Consider the following 10,000-nt stretch of genomic DNA (forward strand, 5'->3'; position numbering starts at 1 on the left):
TGTCAACGTTATCGCTGTGTCAGCATTACCTCTGTGTGTTCTCATCAACCGTGTTCAGTAATGACCTCTCCTGTCCCAGAGGGCGGTATTGATCACCGGTTGCCACAAAACACACACATCATTACTGGAGTAGAGCCAGGAAGAGACATGGCCTGGGGCACAGTTGGATTTTTAGAACAAACAAACATACAGACACAGCCTTGAACACACACACACACACACACACACACACACACACACACACACACACACACACACACATTGCCTTGAACACACACATGCACCCAGTAGGCAGGAACACACACACACACAGCCTTGAACACACACACACACACACAGCCTTGAACACACACACACACACACAGCCTTGAACACACACACACACAGCCTTGAACACACACACACACTCACACACATACACATGAATTTCTAGAAGTCACACAGCCCTGAACACACTGCATGTCACACTCAGATGAAAAGGAGTGTGTGATACATTACGTGTGTATTCGAACCGCAGACCTGAATTTAACGTTGTGTTGATGTTTACTGTGTGGAGATGGAATGAATGTTTTATTAATGTTGTATTAACGTTTTTTTAACGTTGTATTGATGTTGTTTTAACGTCGTATTGACGTTGTTTTAACGTTGTTTTGATGTTGTACTGATGGTTTTTTAAATGTTGTTTTAACGTTGTATTGACGTTGTTTTGATGTTGTCTCTTGTGCAGATGGACCGAGGCCGTCCCAGAAGGAGATCATCTCTCTCAGAGCCTTCATGCTGCTGTTCCTCAAACAACTCATACTCAAGGTAACAATGTTTTACATACTACATACTACATGCTACATACTACATGCATACATACTACATACTACATGCATACATACTACATGCTACATACTACATGCTACATGCTACATACTACATACTACATACTACATGCATACTACATACTACATGCATACTTCGTACTGTAGTTCCTCAAACAACTCATACTCAAGGTAACAATGTTTTACATACTACATACTACATACTACATGCATACTTTGTACTGTAGTTCCTCAAACAACTCATACTCAAGGTAACAATGTTTTACATACTACATACTACATACTACATGCATACTACATACTACATACTACATGCATACTACATACAACATGCATACATACTACATACTACATACTACATGCATACTTCGTACTGTAGTTCCTCAAACAACTCATACTCAAGGTAACAATGTTTTACATACTACATACTACATACTACACGCATACTTCGTACTGTAGTTCCTCAAACAACTCATACTCAAGGTAACAATGTTTTACATACTACATACTACATACTACATGCATACTTCGTACTGTAGTTCCTCAAACAACTCATACTCAAGGTAACTGTCACGCCCTGGTCAAAGTATTTTGTGTTTATTTTTATGTATTTGGTCAGGCCAGGGTGTGGCATGGGGTTTTTGTAATTGTGGTGTGTTTGTCTTGGGGTTTTGGTGGTGGTATTGGGATTGTAGCTTAGTGGGTTGTCTAGCAAGGTCTATGGCTGTCTGGAGTGGTTCTCAATCAGAGCCAGGTGCTTATCGTTGTCTCTGATTGGGAACCATATTTAGGCAGCCATATTCTTTGAGTTTGTCGTGGGTGATTGTCCTTAGTGTCCTATGTGTACTCGTTGTTAGTTTGCACCAGATAGGCTGTTTCGGTTTCGTTTATTGTTTTTTTTTGTAAGTTCGTGTTTCTTTGGTATATTAAACATGGATCGCAATCGACACGCTGCAGTTTGGTCCGACTCTCTTTCATCACCACTAGAAAACCGTTACAGAATCACCCACCACCAACGGACCAAGCGGCGTGTCAACAGGCAGGAGCAGCCGAAAAAGGAGATGCTCACCAAGGATTTCTGGTCATGGGAGGAGATCTTCGACGGGAGAGGACCCTGGGCTAAACCAGGGGAGTGTAGCCGCCCAAAGGAGCAACAGGAGAAGAGGCAACAGAGGCAGCAGCAGCAGGAGCAGCAGCAGCTACAGTGGGAGAGGTTGCACCACCTGGAGTTATGGACATGGGAGGAGGAATTGGACGGTAAAGGACCCTGGAATGAGCCTGGAGATTATTGTCGCCCCAAAGCCGAGCTGGAGGCAGCAAAAGCAGAGAGGCGGCATTATGAGGAGCTAGCACGGCAGAGCGGATGGAAGCCCGAGAGTCAGCCCCAAAAATTTCTTGGGGGCTTACAGGGAGTATGGCTATGCCAGGTAGGAGACCTGCGCAAACTCCCTGTGCTTACCCGGGGGCTGGAGAGACCGGGCAGGCACCGTGTTATGCTGTGGAGCGCACGGTGTCTCCAGTGCGGGTGCACAGCCCGGTTCGGTATATTCCAGCTCCGCGTATCGGCCGGGCTAGATTGAGCGTCGAGCCAAATGCCATGAAGCCGGCTCTACGCATCTGGTCCCCAGTGCGTCTCCTTGGGCCGGCTTACATGGCACCAGCCTTGCGCTCGGTGTCTCCGGTTCGCCTGCATAGCCCAGTGCAGGCTATTCCACCTCGCCGCACTGGCAGGGCAACCGGGAGCATTCAACCAGGTAAGGTTGGGCAGGCTCGGTGCTCAAGAGCCCCAGTGCGCCTGCACGGTCCGGTCTATCCAGTACCACCTCCACACCCCAGCCCTCCGGTAGCAGCTCCCCGCACCAGGCTTCCTGTGCGTGTCCTCGATCCAGTACCACCAGTTCCAGCACCACGCACCAGGCCTTCAGTGTGCCTCGCCTGTTCAGCGCAGCCAGCGCTTTTCTCCTCTCCTGCGCTGCTGGAGTCTCCCGCCTGTTTAGCGCAGCCAGAGCCTTCCTCCTCTACAGCGCTGCCGGAGCCTCCCGCCTGTTTAGCGCAGCCAGAGCCTTCCTCCTCTACAGCGCTGCCGGAGCCTCCCGCCTGTTTAGCGCAGCCAGAGCCTTTCTCCTCTCCTGCGCTGCCGGAGTCTCCCGCCTGTTTAGCGCAGCCAGAGCCTTCCTCCGACACAGCGCTGCGGGAGTCTCCCGCCTGTTCAGCGCAGCCAGAGCTGCCAGTCTGCATGAAGCAGCCAGAGCTGTCAGTCTGCATGGAGCAGTCAGAGCTGTCAGTCTGCATGGAGCAGCCAGAGCTGTCAGTCTGCATGAAGCAGCCAGTCTACATGGAGCAGCCAGAGCTGTCAGTCTACATGAAGCAGCCCGAGCTGCCAGTCTGCATGAAGCAGCCAGTCTACATGGAGCAGCCAGAGCTGTCAGTCCGCATGGAGCAGCCAGAGCTGTCAGTCCGCATGGAGCAGCCAGAGCTGTCAGTCTGCATGGAGCAGCCAGAGCTGTCAGTCCGCATGGAGCAACCAGAGCTGTCAGTCTACATGAAGCAGCCCGAGCTGCCAGTCTGCATGAAGCAGCCAGTCTACATAGAGCAGCCAGAGCTGCCAGTCTGCATGAAGCAGCCAGAGCTGTCAGTCTGCATGGAGCAGTCAGAGCTGTCAGTCTGCATGGAGGAGCCAGAGCTGTCAGTCTACAGGAAGCAGCCCGAGCTGCCAGTCTGCATGAAGCAGTCAGTCTACATGGAGCAGCCAGAGCTGTCAGTCCGCATGGAGCAGCCAGAGCTGTCAGTCTACATGAAGCAGCCCGAGCTGCCAGTCTGCATGAAGCAGCCAGTCTACATGGAGCAGCCAGAGCTGTCAGTCTGCATGAAGCAGCCAGAGCTGTCAGTCTGCATGGAGCAGCCAGTCTGCATGGAGCAGCCAGTCTGCACGGAGCTGTCAGTCTGCACGGAGCTGTCAGTCTGCACGGAGCTGTCAGTCTGTAAGGAGCTGCCAGTCTGCAAGGAGCTGCCAGTCAGCACGGAGCCGCCAGAGCGGTCAGTCTGTAAGAAGCCGCCAGAGCTGTCAGCCTATATGGAGCAGCTAGTGCCGCCAGTCTGCCCAGCGCCGCCAGTGGCCCCAGTCTGCCCAGCATCGCCAGTCTGCCCAGCATCGCCAGTCTGCCCAGCATCGTCATCAGTCTGCCCAGCATCGCCAGTCTGCCCAGCATCGCCAGTCTGCCCAGCATCGCCAGTCTGCCCAGCATCGCCAGTCTGCCCAGCATCGCCAGTCTGCCCAGCGTCGTCAGTCTGCCCAGCGTCGTCAGTCTGCCCAGCACCGCCAGTCTGCCCAGCACCGCCAGTCGGCCCAGCGTCGCCAGTCTGCCCGGCGCCGCCAGTCTGCCCGGCGCCGCCAGTCTGCCCGGCGCCGCCGGTCTGCCCAGCATCGCCAGTCTGCCAGACTCTTCCAGATCTGCCAGTCAGCCAGACTCTTCCAGATCTGCCAGTCAGCCAGACTCTTCCAGATCTGCCAGTCAACCAGACTCTTCCAGATCTGCCAGTCAACCAGACTCTTCCAGATCTGCCAGTCAACCAGACTCTTCCAGATCTGCCAGTCAACCAGACTCTTCCAGATCTGCCAGTCAACCAGACTCTTCCAGATCTGCCAGTCAACCAGACTCTTCCAGATCTGCCAGTCAGCCAGGATCTGCCAGTCAGCCAGGATCTGCTGAAACCACCAGCCAGCCAGGAGCTGGTAGATCTATCTACCTGCCTGAGCTTCCTCTCACTCCTGAGCTTCCTCTCACTCCTGAGCTTCCTCTCACTCCTGAGCTTCCTCTCACTCCTGAGCTTCCTCTCACTCCTGAGCTTCCTCTCACTCCTGAGCTTCCTCTCACTCCTGAGCTTCCTCTCACTCCTGAGCTTTCTCTCACTCCTGAGCTTTCTCTCACTCCTGAGCTTTCTCTCACTCCCGAGCTTCCCCTCAGTCCCGAGCTGCCTCGGTCCCGAGCTGTCCTTCAGTCCCGATCTGTTCCTCAGTCCAGTGGGGTTCTGGGTGAGGACTACTAGGCCATGGTCGGCGGCGAGGGTGGACTATCCAGGGACGAAGGGAGAGGGGACTAAGACATTAAAGGAGTGGGGTCCACGTCCCCGCGCCGGAGCCGCCACCATGGACAGACGCCCACCCGGACCCTCCCTATTGTTTTGAGGTGCGTTCGGGAGTCCGCACCTTAGGGGGGTTCTGTCACGCCCTGGTCAAAGTATTTTGTGTTTATTTTTATGTATTTGGTCAGGCCAGGGTGTGGCATGGGGTTTTTGTAATTGTGGTGTGTTTGTCTTGGGGTTTTGGTGGTGGTATTGGGATTGTAGCTTAGTGGGTTGTCTAGCAAGGTCTATGGCTGTCTGGAGTGGTTCTCAATCAGAGCCAGGTGCTTATCGTTGTCTCTGATTGGGAACCATATTTAGGCAGCCATATTCTTTGAGTTTGTCGTGGGTGATTGTCCTTAGTGTCCTATGTGTACTCGTTGTTAGTTTGCACCAGATAGGCTGTTTCGGTTTCGTTTATTGTTTTTTTGTAAGTTCGTGTTTCTTTGGTATATTAAACATGGATCGCAATCGACACGCTGCAGTTTGGTCCGACTCTCTTTCATCACCACTAGAAAACCGTTACAGTAACAATGTTTTACATACTACATACTACATACTACATGCATATTTCGTACAGTAGTTCCTCAAACAACTCATACTCAAGGTAACAATGTTTTACATTGTCGTGTCTTTACTATCATTTAATTGATACGCGATCAAACTGATTAATCATGTAACTGTAATTAACTTGGAAGTCGGGGCACCAAGGAAAATATTCAGATTACAAAGTTATAATTTCCCAATATAACCTTTTAGATATTTTCATATCTGATCAATAGTCTTCTGATTAATGAATTATTTATTTTACCTCACGTTAGTCTCATTCCAAACATCGTAAATTGTTGGTTATCTGCATGAACCCAGTCTTCACTATGAGTCATCCATACATCAATTGTCTTAAATCATATATTTATTACTAAGTAATTCACAGAAATGCATAAACAAACAAACAAGGCCAATATGGTTACAAGTAATGATAAGGGAATGTGCCCCTAGTGGGCTAAACCGGCATCGCGGCTTGGTGGACAAAACGGGAGTGGAGGTCAGCTGAGAAGTCACTAGAGTTAATAATTTTAACAAGTGGAGGTCAGCTGAGAAGTCACTACAGAGTTAATAATTTTAACAAGTGGAGGTCAGCTGAGAAGTCACTACAGAGTTAATAATTTTAACAAGTGGAGGTCAGCTGAGAAGTCACTAGAGTTAATAATTTTAACAAGTGGAGGTCAGCTGAGAAGTCACTAGAGTTAATAATTTTAACAAGTGGAGGTCAGCTGAGAAGTCACTACAGAGTTAATAATTTTAACAAGTGGAGGTCAGCTGAGAAGTCACTACAGAGTTAATAATTATAAAATTTGAAATGCTAATCCTTTACACATGAACGCTCACTCATTCGGGAACAATTGCAATCAATATATATATTTACGCTCAGTGTGTCGTCTTGATCGCTGTTGAGAAGTTTGTATCTTTTGTAGAATTGTCCGTCTCTCTCTCTCAGTCGTGGTTATAGTGGATAGTTCAGAGTGACATTCATTCATGTTGTTGTAGAATGGATGTTTCGGCGGTTGACGTTCTTCGCGTTCAATGATACCGAATTCCTAGCTGCAGACTAGTAGTTAATATCAAAGACTTGTTCTTATTCTGTCGGTATCGATAGTCTAAGAGTTTAACCACGTGGTATGGTTAAAAGATTCAGCAATGGGCTACAACCTTTGTCCTCCCGTGATTGAGAGAAACATGGTCTTCTTGAGGAATTCTCAAGATTGGGGTTTTATTCGGAATTGCAGAAAAGGGGCTGTCCCAGGATGCCCGACCCTAACTGGGCTCATGGGCGGTCCTCTGATTTAGTTCAACTCAAAAGGGAATTGGAGTTTCCTTCATTAAACAGTCCAAAATCACATTACACAATTTTACAAACAGTATCATCCTGACTCATTCACCTTATACAACAATTAGAAGTTAACCTCATATCTGAGGCTATATAGCGTTATGGTAATGTGGCCACACCGTCTCCCATGAGCTTCCCCAAGTTGTGACAAACGGACCAGTTCGTAGCTGGATTCTTCACCGATCTTTTATACCTTCTCCGGAACGTAAATGTTGTTCGTACCTCAAGTTCTGTGAGGTGGAAGAAATTCCTTTGTTCTCTATGAAACTTCACTCTGTCTCTATACTGTTTGGCCATGAGGAGATCCTCAGGAATTTATGACATGTCTCTGACCACAGCAGCTTAGTTGAAGGAGGCAAGGGGGAGGCAGGGAGAGGGGGATGGGGCTTGCTGTACATACTACATACTACATGCATACTTCGTACAGTAGTTCCTCAAACAACTCATACTCAAGGTACTGAACTTCATACTACATACTACACTGAATGTACAAAACATTAAGGCCACCTGCTCTTCACCTGGATCCCTTATTGATGTCGCTTGTTAAATCCACTTCAGTCAGTGTAGATGAAGGGGAGGAAACAGGTTAAAGAAGGATTTTTAAGCCTAGAGACAGTTGAGACAGGGATTGTGTATGTGTACCATTCAGAGGGTGAATGGGAGAGACAAAATATTTAAGTGCCTTTGAACAGCGTATGGTCGTAGTTACCAGGCGCACAGGTTTGTGTTGTCGAGAACTACAAAGCTGCTGGGTTTTTCACGCTCAACAGTTTCCAGTGTGTATCAGGAATGGTCCACCACCGAAAGGACATCCAGCCAACTTGACAACTGTGAGAAGCATTGGAGTCGACGTGGGCCAGCAACCCTGTGGAACGCTTTAGACACCTTGTAGATTTTCATGCCCCAATGAATTGAGGCTCTTCTGAGGGCAAAAGGGGAGAGTGAAACTCAATATTAGGAAGGTATTCTTAATGTTTTGTACACTCAGTGTATATACTACACACATAAAACATCACTACATACTTAAGTACAGTATACTGTTCCGTATCGACTCATACTCAAGGTAAAGTTACTGAAATACATTCCACATTCAGAAGTGATTATATACATTTTCTTTATAGAGATAAGTAAAGATATACTTATTCACAGTGATGACCTCTCAATATGCCAGTGTATTATCAAATAGATGACAAAACAGACACATCACAAAAATACAGGACAGAAACATATAGTAAACATGTAGTAAACATATCATATGATAATGAGTGGATCTGCCTGAACATGAGGTGATTGTCTTTTCCCCTCACTCCTCTTTCCCCTCACCCCTCACTCCCCTTTCCCCCCACCCCTCACTCCTCTTTCCCCTCACTCCTCTTTCCCTCACTCCTCTTTCCACTCACTCCTCTTTCCCCTCACTCCTCTTTCCCCTCTTCCTCTTTCCCCTCACTCCTCTTTCCCCTCACTCCTCTTTCCCCTCACACCTCTTTCCCTCACCCCTCTTTCCCCTCACCCCTCCTCTTTCCCCTCACTCCTTTCCCCTTTCCCCTCACTCATCTTTCCCCTCACCCCTCTTTCCTCTCACTCCTCTTTCCCCTCACTCCTCTTTCCCCTCACTCCTCTTTCCCCTCCCCCCACCCCTCACTCTTTCCCCTCACTCCTCTTTCCCCTCACTCTCCTTTCCTCTCACTCCCCTCTTTCCCCTCACTCCTCTTTCCCCTCACTCTCCTTTCCTCTCACTCCTCTTTCCCCTCACACCTCTTTCCCCTCACCCTCCCTCCCCTCTTTCCCCTCACGCCTCTTTCCCCTCACTCCTCTTTCCCCTTTCCCCTTTCCCCTCACCCCTCACTCCTCTTTCCCCTCACTCCCCTTCCCCCCCACCCCCCTCCTCTTTCCTCTCACTCCTCTTTCCTCTCACTCCTCTTTCCCCTCACTCCCCTTCCCCTCACTCCCCTCTACCCCCACCCCTCACTCCTCTTTCCCCTCACTCCTCTTTCCCCTTTCCCCTCACTCCTCTTTCTCCTCACTCCTCTTTCCCCTCACCCTCACTCCTTTTCCCCTCACTCCCCTTTCCTCTCACCCCTCACATCTTTCCCTTTCCCCTCACTCCTCTTTCCACTCACCCCTCACTCCCCTCACCCCTGACTCCTCTTTCCCCTCACTCCTCTTTCCCCTCACCCCTCACTCCTCTTTCCCCTCACTCCCCTTTCCCCTCACTCCCCTTTCCCCCTCCTCTTTCCCCCCCTCACCTCCTCTTTCCCCTCACTCCTCTTTCCCCTCACTCCTCTTTCCCCTCCTCCCTCACTCCTCTTTCTCTGTTCCCCTCACTCCTGTTTCCCCTCACTCCTCTTTCCCCTCACTCCTCTTTCCTCTCACTCCTCTTTCCCCTCACTCCTCTTTCCCCTCACTCCTCTTTCCCCTCACTCCTCTTTCCCCTCACTCCTCTTTCCTCTCACTCCTCTTTCCCCTCACTCCTGTTTCCCCTCACTCCTCTTTCCCCTCACTCCTGTTTCCCCTCACTCCTCTTTCCTCTCACTCCTCTTTCCCCTCACTCCTGTTTCCCCTCACTCCTCTTTCCCCTCACTCCCCTTTCCCCCCCCCCTCACCTCTCTTTCCTCTCACTCCCCCTACCCCTCACTCCTCTTTCCTCTCACTCCTCTTTCCCCTCACTCCTGTTTCCCCCCTCACTCCTCTTTCCTCTCACTCCTGTTTCCTCTCACTCCTCTTTCCCCTCACTCCTCTTACCCCTCACTCCTCTTTCCCCTCACTCCTGTTTCCTCTCACTCCCTTTCCCCTCACTCCTCTTTCCCCTCACTCCCCCTCACTCCCCTCACCCCTGACTCCTCTTTCCCCCCTCACTCATCTTTCCCCTTTCCCCTCACCCCTCACTCCTCTTTCCCCTCACTCCTCTTTCTCTTTCCCCTCACTCCTGTTTCCTCTCACTCCTCTTTCCCCCTCCCCCACCCCTCACTCCTCTTTCCCCTCACTCCCTTTCCCCCACCCCTCCCCTCTCTTTCCCCTCACTCCTCCTACCCCTCACTCCTCTTTCCCCTCACCCCTCACTCCTCTTTCCCCTCACTCCTGTTTCCTCTCACTCCCCCACCCCTCACCTCTCTTTCCCCTCACTCCCCTTACCCCTCACTCCTGTTTCCTCTCACTCCTGTTT

General features: G+C 50.1%; 1 protein-coding gene across 1 annotated transcript in view; it reads left to right on the forward strand.

Moving 5' to 3' along the window:
* The window catches only part of nbeaa (neurobeachin a), a 270,112-nt gene that overhangs the window by 164,057 nt on the left and 96,055 nt on the right, over nt 1–10,000 (forward strand). The window contains 1 exon segment of the mRNA XM_042311234.1: nt 728–807. Coding sequence (XP_042167168.1) covers nt 728–807 — 80 coding nt within the window.

Source organism: Oncorhynchus tshawytscha, linkage group LG33 (assembly GCF_018296145.1).
Source record: "Oncorhynchus tshawytscha isolate Ot180627B linkage group LG33, Otsh_v2.0, whole genome shotgun sequence".
Lineage (NCBI taxonomy): Eukaryota > Metazoa > Chordata > Actinopteri > Salmoniformes > Salmonidae > Oncorhynchus > Oncorhynchus tshawytscha.